Source organism: Pipistrellus kuhlii, unplaced genomic scaffold, assembly GCF_014108245.1.
Source record: "Pipistrellus kuhlii isolate mPipKuh1 unplaced genomic scaffold, mPipKuh1.p scaffold_m20_p_11, whole genome shotgun sequence".
Lineage (NCBI taxonomy): Eukaryota > Metazoa > Chordata > Mammalia > Chiroptera > Vespertilionidae > Pipistrellus > Pipistrellus kuhlii.
The window spans coordinates 28,727,635-28,743,934 of record NW_023425416.1 but is presented as its reverse complement, the minus strand read 5'-3'; the positions used below and the strand labels follow the sequence as shown (position 1 = coordinate 28,743,934).

The 16,300-nt window shown below is 49.4% G+C and overlaps 1 protein-coding gene across 2 annotated transcripts in view; it reads left to right on the top strand.

Moving 5' to 3' along the window:
- Nucleotides 1-12,537, top strand: part of BFSP2 (beaded filament structural protein 2) — a 42,106-nt gene extending 29,569 nt beyond the window's left edge. Inside the window, exons 5-8 of one of the 2 annotated variants that reach the window (XM_045579281.1) lie at nt 2,688-2,810; nt 8,414-8,634; nt 10,978-11,019; nt 12,266-12,537. In XM_045579281.1, the coding sequence (XP_045435237.1) occupies nt 2,688-2,810; nt 8,414-8,634; nt 10,978-10,981 (348 nt within the window). In that variant the 3' untranslated portion in view covers nt 10,982-11,019; nt 12,266-12,537. The remainder of the gene's footprint in view (nt 1-2,687; nt 2,811-8,413; nt 8,635-10,977; nt 11,020-12,265) is intronic. The other variant, XM_036430518.2, reaches the window with a different exon arrangement.
- Nucleotides 12,538-16,300: the final 3,763 nt, after the last annotated feature.

The following is a 16,300-nucleotide window of genomic DNA, read 5'->3' as shown; positions in this document are numbered from 1 at the left end:
TCTGGCCAGGCCCAACCCCAAAGAGAGAAGGAAGAACAAAGCTACTGATCCCAGGAAGACTTGGAAGATTTTTAGAGTGATCCACCTTCACTTTGGGGAAGACAACCCCAATTTCAGGGTCTCAGGTTGATGAATTGGTGACAGTGACCACATTGAGCTCTGGTTAAGGGCACCCATCTGGAGTCTGCAGCTGCGCTTGAGTCGTGGCTCTGCCCCTCTTAGGCCATATGATCTGGAATGAAAGACTCAATCTCTCTGTGCCTCAGTTTCCTCATGTAAAATGAGAACAATAATGACACTTGCCTCATAGGGTCGTAAAGATTATATGAGATCACGGACTAAGAGTTGTTCACATAGCACTTGGCACCGAGTAAGAACTTCACACACAGCAGTTATCATTAGTAGTATTCAAGTCACAGTGGCTTTTACAAACTCATGTGTTAGCTAATACTACTTTCCACATATACAAAACATATGCAGCCCGGCCAATGTGACTCAGTGAATTGAGCATCACCCCATAAACTAGTTCAATTCCCAGTCAGGGCACATGCCTGGGTTGTGGGCTTGATCTCCACTAGGGGGCGTACAGGAAGCAGCCAATCTATGTTTCTCTCTAATAAATGTTTCTCTTTCTCTTTTTCCCTTCCTCTCTATCTAAAAAAATAAGAAGGGTGTGGCTCAGCAGTTTAGCATCAACCCAGGAACCATGAGGTCACTGATTTGATTCCTGGTCAGGGCATATGTCTGAATTGCGGGCTTGATCCCAGTGTGGGGCTTGCAAAAGGCAATCAATCAATGATTCTCTCTCATCATTGATGTTTCTACCTCTCTCTCTCCCTCTCCCTTCCTCTCTGAAATAAAAAATATATATATATTTTTAAAAAAAGAACATATTTAAAGGAAACATATACAGCCAATGTTTGCATGCTTTTAAGGTTCTAAAGGCTTCTATATTGCATAACCTGTTAGAAGCCTCAAGTGATTCAAGAGACAGTCACCATGTGATTATCATTCTCCACTCGTCATTGCATTCCATGGGCAGGGGACTATGTCATTGCATTCTGTGGGACTCAGAGGCTGAATCACCGCCCAGGGACACACAGCCAACGACCAACCCGTCGGAGCTGGGTCCACGGCCTCTGTTCCCCTTGAGCAGATCCCAAGCCTTTCATAGGCATTTTTGTTGAGCTCTTAACAGCCCTTAAACAGCAAGAACTGGAAGAACTACTACTGAGACTCAGGATTCTTAGCCAGTCAATTAGGTTGGACTATTTTTGCACAATTCTATAAATAAGTATTCATATGTAGTAAAAATGGTCAATCCAAAGAGCCAGTAACCTAGGAGACAAAACAGATTTTTTTCTCTCCTACATCACGGGCTTGGTGACACGCCATCAGACTTGGCTTGAAGTTACAGATGTGGGTGAGCTCTCATTTTTTCCCTTTTCCCCCCACAAAGGGCAGCGTAACAATGACCAGCTTCCTGAGTGTATGGGGAGGAATCGCAGCATGTCCATCTCGCTCACAGAGAAGGTTCAGAACCCAGACCGCCCCCTTGATAATCACAAGTGTGACCAGACATGTTTTGTTTTTTTCTTCTTCTTCTTCAAGGAAACGTATCAGATCAAGTTGGCTAACAATTAATCTGCCTTACAGTGCTGGGAGGGGTTACACACTCTCTGAAGGGCAATCTGGCAACATTTCTCAAAATTGCGGAGCCTGCCCTTTTGACTCAGCAATTCCACAAGAGGAATTTACCCCCCAGAGATACTCCCACATAATCAAGACCAGGGCTGTAGGTTATTCTTTGCGTCATCGATGGTAACGGGCAAAGACTAGAAACAACCTAAGTGTGTCCATGATTGGGCCTTCTAAGTAAGGCAATACTAAGTGGCCGTTAAAAAGAATGTAGCCAAAACCGGTTTGGCTCAGTGGATAGAGCGTTGGCCTGTGGACTGAAGGGTCCCAGGTTCGATTCCGGTCGAGGGCATGTACCTTGGTTGCAGGCACATCCCTGGTGGGGGATGTGCAGGAAGCAGCTGGTCCATGTTTCTGTCTCATAGATGTTTCTAACTCACTATCCCTCTCCCTTCCTCTCTGTAAAAAATCAATTATATATATATATATATATATATATATATATATATATATTAATAAAAATAAAAAATAAAAAGAATGTAACTGGGGGTAGAAGGGGGTTAGGAGGGGTCAGTGAGGGAAAAACGGGGACATATGTAATGCTTTCAACAATAAGGATTTTTTTTTAAAAAAGAATGGAACTGATGGGTATATGCTGATATGCTAGAATAATTTCTAAGCTATACTAAGCACCAGAGCAAGGGGGAAGGTCGGTACACATTTGAAGTATTTCTGGAAGGAGGTATAAAAAACTGGAAACAGGAGACCTGGGTAATTGGCACCACAGGGAGAAAAGGACTCTAGACTTCCTACCGTGTATTCTTTGGAAGATCTTTTTGAATTTCCTTCTATTTGTATGCGTCCTGTGTTCAAACTGAATGAATGTTTGTATAGGGGCTGGCGTGGGCGCCTGCAGCAGAAGAAGGATATTTAGATCCATAGCCGTTTCCTCGGAGCTGGAGGCAGCGGGGAGGTGGTCAGAAGGCGGGGAGGGAAGAAGGCTGGGTCCGGGGCTCCCTCCCCAGCTCACCCTCTCCCTGTCCCCGCAGCAGGTGGCCCTGGGGCAGAGCGAGGAGGAGCGGCTGGCGGCTGCCCGCCGCCGGGCGGAGCTGCAGGGCGCCACGTGCCAAGCGCAGAGCCTGCAGGCGGAGACGGAGTCCCTGCGGGCCCTGGTGAGTGGGCCAATTTTAACTCCCCGCGGTTGAACTGGGGTCACAGGGGTCACGGTGTGTGCCCGGAGCTTTCATCTCCCAGCCTAGGGGTCTGAGGCCTGAGAGGACCATCAGATCCCAATCACAAGGGTAGGAGATAGGGCGAGGACCCGGCTGCAGTGACTGTGGGCCACTCATGCCCACAGATGCCCCTTCCCAGCTGCCCCTCTGCTCCAGAGAATGGCCCTCAGCCAATCAGAAGACGCTTGAGATTTGAGGGGGCAGAGGTCCCACCTTTCCAGCCAATGACTGACTCACGGTGGGGAGGGCGGGTATTTATTTTATTAATATTTTTATTTTTTATATATTTTTTATTGATTTCTTACAGAGAGAGAGAGAAAGGGAGAGAGATAGTGAGTTAGAAATATCTATGATATCAGCTGCCTCCTGCACACCCCCCACTGGGGATGTGCCTGCAACCAAGGCATATGTCCTTGACTGGAATCGAACCTGGGACCTTTCAGTCCTCAGGCTGACGCTCTATCCACTGAGCCAAACCGGTTTCGGCATCACAGGGGGTTTAAAAGCCCCGCTCACTTGCTTCAAAGTGGACCCAGGCCTCTAGGGTAATTCACTGTCCCGGCCTCCGTGGGGTCAGGCCATGGGGTTAGGCTGTAGCCAGACTCTGGCTGAGACCACCTCCTGGCCTAGCAACTCCCCTGCACAGCCCTGTCCCGCTTCCCTTGCTCCCCCTTTCCTGGGAGCAACTCCTACATTATTCCCACATGCCGGGGTCCCTCCTGGGGCACCCACCCAACACCCCTGGGAAGCTCCTCACTGTGGTTGGTGGGCAGATCTCTCATATCATTAATTATTATTATTAATTTAAACGGTTATTAATAACGCAGCAGCCCACCTCTGCTCTCTGGGGTGGACTAAGGTTCTATTAGGTTGTCAAGCACAGCTCCTCCTGGATGCCCTCCAAGGGCCACGGGTACCAAGTCAACCACAAGCGAGTTGTACAGGCCAGCGTGCACGAAGGGGCTTGGTTCATGTAATCCTGGCGTGGCTGAGGTGGTCTAGTCCACTGAGGCCCAGGAAGCCTTCTCTCCCATCAGCCTCAAGTCCTCGGGCTGACCAGATACCACTGTTGATGCCCCTTTCTCCCACCACACCCCATAAACCTGCATCTCAGTTTTGCCACCCAAATCCGCTTCGTCATCAAGCCACCAGTCAGGCCTGCCATGAAGTTAGCTCAGGTGTTTATCCCAGTAGTTTCCCTCAGGAGCAGCTTTATCTCTGCCTGTGGCCACGCTCATCCCATCACCTCCGGTTCCCTCAAGTGTCTACCATTCCCCAGGTCCATTGTCCTCCGGCCAACATGGTCACACGGTGCCCAGCCGGCTCAGGACGGTGCTCAGTCTTCTTGCCACAACATGACATGCATCTCATTGCTCCACTTCTTTTTTATTGATTGATTGATGAGAGAGAGAGAGAGAGAGAGAGAGAGAGAGAGAGAGAGAGAGGGAGAGAGAGAGGTGGAGAGAGATTTGTTGTTCCACTTATTTATGTATTCAGTGGTGTTTCTTGTATATGCCCTGACCAGGGATCCACCCTGCAACCTTAGCATATCGGGACAAAGCTCTAACGCAGTGGTCAGCAAACTGCTGCTCCCGAGCCACATGCAGCTCTTTGGCCCCTTGAGTGTGGCTCTTCCACAAAATACTATAGCTTGGGCGAGTCTATTTTGAGGAAGTGGTGTTAGAAGAAGTTTAAAAAGAAGTTTAAGTTAAAAAAAAAATTGGCTCTCAAAAGAAATTTCAATCGTTGTACTGTTGATATTTGGCTCTGTTGACTAATTAGTTTGCCGACCACTGTTCTAACCAACTGAGCTACCCGGCTAGGGCCATCGTTACTCCACTCCTGTCCCACTCAGTCTCTGATGGGATCTGGGCCAGAGCAAGGGGGTGTGAGTAAAAGACCTGAGGTGAGAAAAATCAGAAAACTGCAGTTTAAAGCAATGCTACTTTCACTAAGCAAACAAAACAATATCTAAAAGCAATGGCATCATTCACTCAGAGGTATGTGAATGTTATGTAACCAGTTTTTTTCACCTGCCATAACCCTTGATAAACACCCAAATAGGGGTGCTGCCTCTTGCCTCTGTAGCTTTAGGCACAGTGAAGGGACTGCCATTCCTCCCCCCGGATGTCCTTGTGGCTGCCAAAAGTGTCACTCTTCTGGCGACAGAAAGTTCCAGGCAAAAGGTTGAGGACATATTCTCAAGCCAACATCAAAAAAAAAAAAAAAAAAAAAAAAAGCCCAGATGAATTACTCCTCAGTGGCAGGTGGCCCATCGCTCAGCACACATTCCACACATGCCTACTGGGTGCGTGCGATGTGCAGGGCCTCCCCTTAGCCCCCGGGGAGGCAAATCTGAAGGGGATCGTTCCTGTCCTCCAAAAGCTCAGCCCCTGTTGGTAATGAAAACCTGCGCACAAATGACTGAACAAAACAGAGGGGAGCTGTGTTCCCAGAAGCTGCTCCCTCCAGCTTCTGTTCTCAGCAAGCCTCCAGGACCCTCACCTCTGCCCCTCAGCAGATGCTGTCACCTGTATTATCCTGCAGATAAAATTAAGGTCCCCGCCCTACCCGGTTTGGCTTTAGTGGATAGAACATCTGCCTGCGGACTGAAGGGTCCAAGTTCAATTCTGGTCAAGGGCATATGCCCGTGTTGCAGGCTTAAATCCCCAGTGGGTCGTGCAGGAGGCAGCCAATCAATGATTCTCTCTCTTTCCCTCTTCCTTCCTCTCTGAAATCTATCTATCTATCTATAGATAGATAGATAGATAGATATAGATAGATAGATAGATATAGATAGATATAGATATATAGATATATAGATATATATATTGATAATTTAAAATCTATATATATTTTAACTTAAGGTCCCCAACATAAGGTCTCTGGTTTCTATTTCCCACTTCGAAATATCTCAGAAGCTTTATCCACCCCCCTTTCCTTCATAGACTCCCCTGTCTCGTGCTGCACCATCCGGGCATGCCTCTACCTACTGCCTTCTCTCTGCTGCATTTTCAGGGTCCCCAGCCCCTGGAATTGCCGGGGCTCGGCCAACAACAGAAAGCCCTCCTTTGCCAGATCTTCACGTTAATGTCCAGCTTTCGCCCTTTCCTTTCCTGCCTTGAGCCCTTAATGTGTTCTTCCCATGGCTGAAAGGAGACTTCTCCCCTCAAGTCTGCCCACCTCCACCTGCTCCTCTTGCCAACCCCTTGGCACAGGCGAGTGAAAACACGGAAATGGGACACCCACCGAGGAGCCTAGATTTTGATCCCACAGCCGGGTGGTCCTCCCACCCGCTACCCACTCACGTTCGGGTTGGTCCATGAGGTGAAATCAGCTCTTCCACCAGAGTCACATCAACTCCTTGAGGGCAGGACCCAGGCTTTGTTACTTTTGTGTCCCCAAATTGCTTGGTGCAGTGCCCCAAATTTCCTCAAAGTGACCCCTACATAAAAGCATCCTTGGAGAAGCATTGAGAAGCAGACAGGACTGTGGCTGCCATCCCATTTTGCAAGTGAGAAATCTGTGGCTCAGGGATTTCCCCATTAACACAGTAATAAGTGCAGGAACCAAGCCCTTCTGGCTCTATCTCTGTCTAGACCACAGCCAGCCTGTGGGACTGGGGGTTGGCGCTCAGGCTCTGCCATCAAATCCTGCTTCCTCTACTCATGACGCTCTAAATTCCGCTTTCTCTCTTTCCCATGAGGACCTACCTTGGTCATCCTCTTTATCTGCTGTGCTACTGGCCCTCAATCAGAACAACCTGCACACACACAAAGCCCCCCCCCCCCCCCCAGCCAAGCTGACGAGGCATTCTACCGCCTTTTCCAACAAGATTCTATGTGTTAGCAGCCAGGCACCAATGATGGTGCTGGAGGCCTACCAAGCTCTGTGTTCAGTCAAACCTGGAATTCAAGACCAGAAACCACAGATCACTATTTTACTTTCTGGAGTGTCTATCATCCAAAGGCATCCCTTCCAATGTCCAGAAGCTGGGGAATAATAAGCGTGCTGCTGTGACCATGGCATGCTCGCTGGTGCTGTCCATGTCCCCTCGCAGGCCAGGGTGGGGGCACCCGCAGCAGCAGCCTCATCATGGTCCCTCAGCTCAGGCATCTCCGTGGGAACCAGGCCAGGATGTCAGGACTTAGTTGGGGAGAACTGGTGCTTGGGCAGTGGGTCCTGAAGTCATCAAAGGGCCCTGGACCACAGGGAGGAATCACCTGTGAACATGGAGCCCACACTGTAAACCGATGACCCAGCCATGGCTCTGTAAGACATTTTTCCAAATCACAGGTGTTACACATCCAATGTCAACCATTGCTACTCACCAAGCTGGGCCAGTCGTGGGTGCCGTGTTAGGGACCCTGGAGAGCTCGGGGAGGAGGTTAGAGCAGAGGGGAGACAGGCCCAGAGTTGGACTTCAGACAGAACGCTGTGGCTTCCATGTGGGACATGCAGCACAAGGAGGAACCAGAGGCAGAAAGAGGAGCTGAGAGGCCCTTGGTGAAAGGTGATCGGCATCGATCCTGGGCATCAGTGGCTGGAGTTGGTGTGAAACTTTTCAGAACATATATAATGATTGCGTTTGGGAGAGAAGCAAGAAGACCAGGGGTGTGTCTTTCCCCAGTTTCTAGTTCTCCGGAGTTCCCCTGCTGAAGCACAGGACAGAGAAGACCAGCAGGTCCGTTTTGGAAGCCTTGATTTAAGGTGCGCTGGACTGCACATTATTTCCAGTCAGTAGGAAGCTCAGGAGCGGGTCAGGGCTTGGAGAGAGGAGAGACGTCTGTGCTAACAGAATCACTGCAGGAGCCATTAGCAGGCGGACTGGAAAAATCATGTGTGGGAGAGACCAACTAATAGGCCCGGGAAACACAGTTCGGAGACTAACAGGTTCAGGATGGGGCGACAGGGAACCCACAGGGAAGGGGGAACCAGAGGAAGAGGAACTAGCCCAAATGGGCACCTAAAACACTAAAGAAACAACTGCTGAGTATAGAACAGCCAGAGACGTTCACTGTGATTCTGATAATCTGGGGGAGGGAGCAGAGGAGGCAGCATTTTAGCGGAATGGTGAGTGGGGTTTCAGCAGTGGAGGGGGGGAGAGGATAGGGGCCCCCAGGGGTTGAGAAAAGGAGCAAAAAGGCCCAGAGGCAGGTCAGAGAGCACGGTTTCTTTGAAGCAACACCTGCAGACTGCTTCTGTGTGAGTGTCAGTTTCTCATTTTCTTCCTCTCTCATTTTCTCACTCATCTCTCGTTCTTATATCTCACCTCTCTCCCTCTCCTTCCCTCTTCTCTACCTCCCATCCAACCCCCTCCATGTCTCCCACACACACATCCACCCCCCACCCCCATCAGAAGGATCAGCGAATTAGACTAAACAAGAGTCTGGCCTCCTGAGGATTCATGATTTATATACCAAGCCGCATAAACCTAGCAACCGACCCGACCAATGCCAGCCCCTCCCACTGCTCTGCACACCTCCCTCTTCCAAGGGCCCTGCCCATCGGCCTTGAGTTTGGACATGTTCCCTCTTTTGTAGAAACGAGGCCTGGAGAACACATTGCAGGACGCCAAGCACTGGCATGACCTGGAGCTGCAGAACCTGGGCGCCGTGGTCCGCAGGCTGGAGGCGGAGCTCCAGGAGATGCGGGAGGAGGTGGAGCGGCAGCAGCAGACCCGCAAGCATCTGCTGGCACACAGGTGCCAGCTGCAGAGGGACGTGGCGTCCTGCCACGATCTGCTGGACAGGGAGGAGAGCCGGTAGGTCTCTTCTTACTTAATTGTAAAAGGAACGCAACTCATCATTTAAAATATTTTTCAGCCAAAACCGGTGTGGCTCAGTGGTAGAGCATCGGCCTGAGGACTGAAAGGTCCCTGGTTCGATTCCGGCCAAGGGCATGTACCTTGGTTGCGAGCACATCCCCAGAAAGGGGTGTGCAAGAGGCAGCTGATTGATGATTCTCTCTCATCGATGTTTCTAACTCTCTATCCCTCTCTCTTCCTCTCTGTAAAAAAAAAAAATCAATAAAATAAATAAATAAATAAATAAAATATTTTTCAAACACTATAGAAGTAGTGAAGATAGAAGAAATCACCCCAAACTCCCCAAAACACACACACACACACACACACACACACACACACCACACACACACACTCCCATAGCCCCACTCTGTCCTTCCACAAATATATAAACAAATATATATTACAAATGTGCGTGTATACATAAATGTGTCACACCTGTTTATAACCATATAAACAGATATACACATACACACGTAGATGTGCCTATAAATGTTAAGACACACCTAGTGCAGCAGGTTCTCCAGTAAGGTCATTTAGTTCAACATCATGTCATTATGACACTGATGAGATGCCATAGGAATTTAACGCTTGTTTATATAGATTATTCTGTAGTAAAACTGGCTTCCTTATACATCATTTCATCATAGTTCCCAGAACCCATTGACAATGTCACATGAGGACTTACTGTAACATACATGGTAGCTGTTAGGAATGCTTTCAGCTGCATGTAATAGAGCCTACGTAATGGGGCCATAAGCCAGTGGCCCTGAAGTTTCACGTGCACCCAAAACCTGGGCATCTCTTTAAAATGCAGATTCTGCTTCAGTAGGTCTGGGCGGGGGCCTGATGGTCTTTACTTCCAACAAACTCGCAGGTCAGGCCTATCCTGCCGGCCCGCAGACCACACAGGGAGCAGCCAGGACATAACCCGTGTTTGTCTGCGAGTTCCAGAAATGAGGTGGCCCAGGCTTCTCAATGATTTCAGTAGGTCCCACGCCCTTTCCATCTTTCTGACTTACCATCCCTAATATATTAGCTTTTTTGTCTTCATCTTTGTCCCCATGGTGGCCAAATGCCTACCACAGCTCCCGACCTCAGGTCCTCTCACTCATGACAAGAAGGAGGAAGGAAGAGAGGGCAGCAAGAACGGCCTTTCCCTGGGTAACCTCTTTACCAGCCAGCGAAGGGGAAGTGTGTTGAGAAGTCCTCTAATGGACATTGCCTGTTGTCTCATTGACCAGACCTGCTCACATGGCCTTACCTCCCTGCAGGTAGTTCTGGGAAAGCAACTCTTTCCAGCTTCTACACTGGAGAGAGGCAAGGATAGGGATGACATATATATGTCTAAGTATGTATATGAATGTATGCATGTGTATATACACACATATATACATCGATGTATATAGGCAGTCTTTTTTTTTAATATATTTTATTGATTTTGTACAGAGAGGAAGGGAGAGAGATAGAGAGCTAGAAACATCAATGAGAGAGAGTCATCGATCAGCCGCCTCTTGCACATCCCCTACTGGGGATATTCCCGCAACAAAAGTACATGCCCTTGACCGGAATCGAACCTGGGACCTTTCAGTCCCCAAGCCGACGCTCTATCCATTGAGCCAAACCGGTCTTCGCATATAGGCAGTCTTTTTTAATGGGTGAGGACTACAAGAGCTTTTGCATGAGTTCTGGGACTAGTTCCTTGCCAGCTCTCTAAGGAAATCCAAGCCTTTATTAGATCATAATTCTATATCTTCATATCTCCCTCCAAGGCCCCGTCAGTGGCATACATTGACTAAGGAATAGAATATCAGTTCTAAGAGATAGCTTAGCGATTATATAGTCCAACCCCCGTGATTCCAGCAAAACTGCAAAGGCCCAGAACAGAAAAGCGGTTTTCTGTGATCACATGAGGAGGTGGAGCCAGAGCTGGGACTCCGTAACATCCCTTTCTTCAGAAACAGGAGAGCCACGGGGAAGCAACCAGCCCTTCCTCCTTTCCAGCGGAAAACGTGTCCTCCAGCTCCCCTCCAACTGTCTTTTTATTGGATTCATTTCTGTGGACTATAGAAGCTGGATGTTTCTGAACAAGCTCATTTTTCCACATGCCTGTGAACATCTGAATAAGTGCACAAATTCGTTTTAAACATAAAAAATGGTGAATTAAGCTGACTATTCTTCAAGAATTTAAGAATGCCATTTAGTGAGTACCTGCTGTGTGCCAGCACAATTTCAGATTCTCTGTTCTCCTCATTTCCCCTGAAATCCTGCTAGGACTATATCATCATCTCCATTTTACAGGTAAGAAAGAAAGCCCCAGAGAGCTTCAGTCATTTGCTCAAGGTAACTCAGCCAATACCTGTGGAGCAGGGATTTGAAACCCAGGTTGGCCCTGGCCAGGTAGTTGGTTACAGCATCTTCCTGATTCAATTTCTGGTCAAAGCACATGCAAGAAGCAATGAATCCTATATAATAAAAGCCTAATAGGTTAAGTGTCTGGTCATCTGTCCAACCAATCAAAGTGTAATTTGCTAATGATATGCTAAGGTTGTTCAACCACTCACTATGATGTGCACTGACCATCAGGAGGCAGACGCTCCGACTGTTAGGTTAGCTTGCTGCTGGAGTCCAACTGATCAAAACTGAGTGAGACAGGCTGGACATGCCCTGGAGCCTTTCTGCAGTCCCTCCCAGGCTGGCCAATCGCCCGTGTCCCTCCCTGGCCCGATCGTACACCAGTGGGGTCTTTCGGCCTGGCTTGTACCCTCTCACAATCTGGGATCCCTCAGGGGATGTTGGAGAGCCGATTTTGGCCCAACGGCAGAATGACCAGTCACTTTGACGCGCACTGACCATCAGGGAGCAGATGCTCAGCGTAGGAGCTGCCCCCTGGTGGTCAATTCATCCCACAGAGGGACCACCACTCAGCCAGAAGCTGGGCTAACAGCTGGCGAGCTCAGCAGCAGTGGCAAGAGCCTCTCCCACCTCCATAGCAGCACTGGGGATATCCACCTGAGGGCTCCCAGACTACAAGAGGATGCCTACTCTGCCCCTGAGTGCATGAATTTCATGCACCAGGACTCTAGTCTGGTGGAAACATGCAAAGTTTCCCCTCTGGAGTTCAACCAGGAGACTGGGAGTTCAATCACTCGCTATGATGTGTGCTGACCACCAGGGGACGGTGCAGAATGAAGGGAGGCCCCAGCCAGCAGCTGGAAGGCCAGGATGGGCCCTGATCACCAGCCAGGCCTAGGGACCCTATGGTGCATAAATTCTGTGCATCAGGCCTCTATAAATAAGTGGAACAACAAATCTCAACAAATCTCTCTCTCTCTCTCTCTCTCTCTCTCTCTCTCTCTCTCTCTCTCTCTCTCTCTCCTCTCTCCCTCTCTTTAAAATCTATTTAAAAAAAAAAAAAAGAAAAAGAAAGAAAGAAAAGAAAAAGAAACCCAAGTTGTCTTATTCCAAAGGCCAACTGCTTTCCACGAGATTCCTACCTTTCCTGTAATCTTAAAATTGTGATCTCTTTACTAATTCCAATCATCCATAGCTTCTCTCGCTCAAATGTGTTTTTGTTTATTTGTTTCAGCTAGTGGAGAAACCTCTTTTCATGAAGAAAACGCTGCCTCCTCACCGAGTGGCCAATGGAGTGCCTTGAGGAGTCTTTCCCGCCTGCTCCCCCATCTACCCCAAACCGCCTCCCATCCCCCACACTCCCGGAGCTGGATTCCCTGCTAGATCCCCTTGAGCTGAAAAGCTTCCCAGGAGTGGAGAGGGTTCTTTGGCCTTAAACCGAAGTAGCCTGTGGCTTGGGCAGCCTCCCTGCCCCTCTCTCTGCCAATAAATGCTTTGCGTGCAGCTTCCAGTCTGACCACCTGTTCAGCTCGCCACCGAGTGGAGATGGTGTCACTTTACCTGCCTGGCCTTTGCTTGTGGAGTCACCCCTGAAGGCTCTGGAAAGTTCCCTGAGCATGATGCCAGCTGCCTCTCCGCCCAAGGATCAGCCGCTTGGGCGAGCGCTGTGCTCCAGGCATGCAAGTCCACCACGGTTTGGGGCAAAGATGGCACTCTTGTTAGAGAGGGGAGGGGCAAGGCGCTGTGCTGCACGCACCACAATCACAGGCATTGTGAAGCATTCAGACCTCTTTCATGTGCTCTGCCTGGGTGTTTATGTGCGGACCAACACATGTCACTGCCATTGGCGGAGGGCCTCTCCATCAGTTTAAAGGGAACTTCGGTGTAAGTCTGTGGGGGGTTAATTAGACTGTGGTTGCTTACTTCACTTCTAGACTCAGAATTTACTTCCTCCGTGGAAGCCAGGCTGGCCAAATATAGTTCCCGAATCTGCCACCTACCCAGGCAGGGCCCCCCTGCCTTGCTGATTAAAATTGAAACCAGCACCTGTGTCCTCGCACCAGCTCTCAGCGCCTCCCAAACCACACACACACACACACACACACACACACACACACACACACGGCCCGACCTCGATTTCTTAATTCTCCCCCCACGCTTGTGACAGCCCACCTGTCACACAGCATCCCAGACGCCGTATCCAAGCTGAGTCTTTGTCCTCATCAAGCGCCGGCCCAGACAGGGGGCCGTGTCCACTGTGGGCCAATTTGAAGGCCCCCTCCCCCCAGTACCCGCACTTCCAAACAGCCAAGGCCAACACAAATGAGAGAAGCCTTGTTTCCTCCGCAGGAAGCTCGGAAGAGAAGCAAAGTCAGAAAGGGGGTCTCCTGGTTGGAATGGCTCCAGCCGGGTTTTCTGTCTGCCTTCCGGGGCCGCCAAAGGAGTCGTATTAATGAGCCACTTGGGCAGGACAGCTACTGAGTTTGCCTGAGACCTTTCCATAATTCTGTTTGTTGTCTGAGGCACAGAAACAGGCAAGCCCCCACCTCATGCTGCATTTCAGCAAATCACCAATCCCTCCCTGCTGCACTCTGGGAGCGGGAGAGTGGAATTCACCACTGGGTGCAAGACACAGTGTGCAGCCAGCCTGGCTCTGTTGCATGCATCCAACACTAAGTCTGTTTCTTTTCTTTTCTTGTTAGGATTAGATTTTTTTGCCCCCCAGCCAAGGCTGAAATCCCTAAACCTAAACACAGCTGGAGGGCCCCGAAAGGTCAGCCATTCAGAGGCACTTCTGTGTCCGAATGGCTATGCCTTGCCCAGAGCCTGGCAGCTGTTTGAGCCCCTGCCAGAGGGGGGAATGGACTTGCACCCCTCCTCAGCCCCCACCACCCCTCCTCAGTCCCCGCCCCCCCCCTCCTCTGTGCCCCCCCCCCCCCCCGTCCCCCCACCTCTCCTCAGTCCCCACCAGCCCGCAGCTGGGCCGGGCCACACACCGGCCTCCTGGGCTTTGTAATCGGAAGAAGCAGCCGCCGTAAATCATCACATTAATCACCCTTTGGCAGCGAGAGCCCAGGCTGGCTGGTGCTTCCAGTTCCCAGCACAGGTTTCTGCTGTTTCTAAATGAGGCTTCATTGTCAGGTAAGAAAAGGCTCCGCTGGCCCTCCTGACTCCGGCTCCGCCAGGGCCTTATCTAACGCGGGCTTCCTGGCAAAACACCCGGTGCAGTGACACCGGCGGGGCCAGGACAGCAGCGACAGGTGGCTGGGAGGCTGCGGCTGGGGGGCCAAGAGGACAGCGCGTTTGCTCTGGAGAAGGCTGCGGTGGACTCCTCCGAAAACAGGTAAGGCCACTGGCCTCCAGCCTGGCTCCCAGTGAGATTGCCAGAACGTTCCTGGGCTGTCAGACCAAGGCACTAAGTCTCGCCTGCATTACCTTCTGTCACACTCCTGAGCACCTCCAGGGGCCCAGACATTCTGTTGGGCATGGGGATGCCAGCATCAAAGGGAGACACGCAAGCATGTCACACTCATGGCGGGCCACATGCCTGTCAGAGTCACTGGGGAGTCAGGTGTGCACAGAAAAGCAGACACAGAGCACAGCAGGCTGAGCCACACACTGCCGTGTGCATGACCCCATCAGTGTGTCACAGACGGCATGAAAGAGACTTCCCGTCAGGTCTTTGTTGATGTTGGGTAAGGTGATTCAGCAAGAACCATCAAGCACTGTGCTGGCGTCTGATTGTCTCTATTCCCTGCAGATGGTCTACATGTTTCCAGGTTTATTGAGATAGGATTGGCATTCGGCACTGGACAGGTTTAAGGTACACTGTGAAATGATGACCATGGAAAGTTAACATCCATCGTCTCCTATAGATAAACTTTTTTCCCCTTATGATGAGAACTTTTTTCTTTTTCTTGTGCGATGAGAACTTTTAGGGTTTACTCTGTTAACAACTTTCCTAGGTACCATACAGCAGTGTTCACCAGTCATCCTGTGTACAGTACATGCCCAGTACTTATTCATCTTCTCACTGGAACTTTGTACCTTTTGACCACCTTCCCCCAACTCCCCCTCTCCTCCTCCACACCCACGCTGCTTCTGGTAACCACAAATCTGGCCTTTTCTCTCTCTTTCTCTCAGTTTGAGTTTTGTTTTTAAGATTCCACTGTCTGACTTATTTCATTTAACATAATGCCCTCAAAGTCCACCTATGCACCCAACTTGTTTCAAATGACAGGATTTCCTCCTTTTATGGCTGAATAAACATCCAGTGTGTGTGTATACATATTCAAACATACAAAATAACACAGCTTCTTTATCCATTGGTCCGTTGATGCAACACTTAGATTGTCAACATGTCTTGGTTATTGTAAATAATAATACTGCTTAATGCTGCTATGAACATGGGGGTACAGATAGCTCTTTCACATAATGTTTTCATTTCCTTGAGATATGTTCCCAGAAGTGGAATTGCTGGAGAATGTGGTAGTTTTAATTTTTTTGAGGAAATTCATACTGTTTGCCATAGTGGCTGTACCAGTGTACAGTCCCCCCAACAGGGCACAAGAGTTCTCTTATCTACATATCCTGGCCATCGCTTATCTCTTACCTTTCTGATGACAGCAATTCTAACTGATGTGAGGTAATGATTTGATTTAGATTCCTTTGATAAATGAGTGATATTGAGCACCTTTTCATGTACTTTTTGGTCATTTGGGTATCTTCTTTGGAAAAATGCACCCATTTTTTAATGGGATTGCAGTTGACCCTCAAACAATTCAGGTTAGGGGGGCTGACCACTCCTTGCTGTGCAATCAAAAGCCCACATATAAGTTTTGACTCCCCCAAAACTCAACTAGTTGGCCCTCAGTATCTGCAGGGGATTGGTTCCAGGAATCTCGTCATACCAACATTTGTGGGTGCCCAAGTGTCTTAATATGTAAAATGGTGTAGCGCCCTAGCTGGTTTGGCTCGGGGATAGAGGATTGGCCCGTGAACTGAAGGGTCCCAGGTTTGATTCTGGTCAGGGCGTATGCCTGGGTTGTGTGCTCGACTCCTAGTGTGGGGCGTACAGGAGGAGGCAATCAATGATTCTCATCAATGATGTCTCTCTCTCTTTCTCTCTCCTTCTCTCTCTCCCTCTCCCTCTCTCTCTCCCTTGCTCTCTGAAATCAATAAAAATATTTATTTTTTTTAAAAAAAGATCATGAAACTGTTAGGAGGTTAGAATATTGTGCATTTCTTTTAAATGCATGTTTCAGTTTTA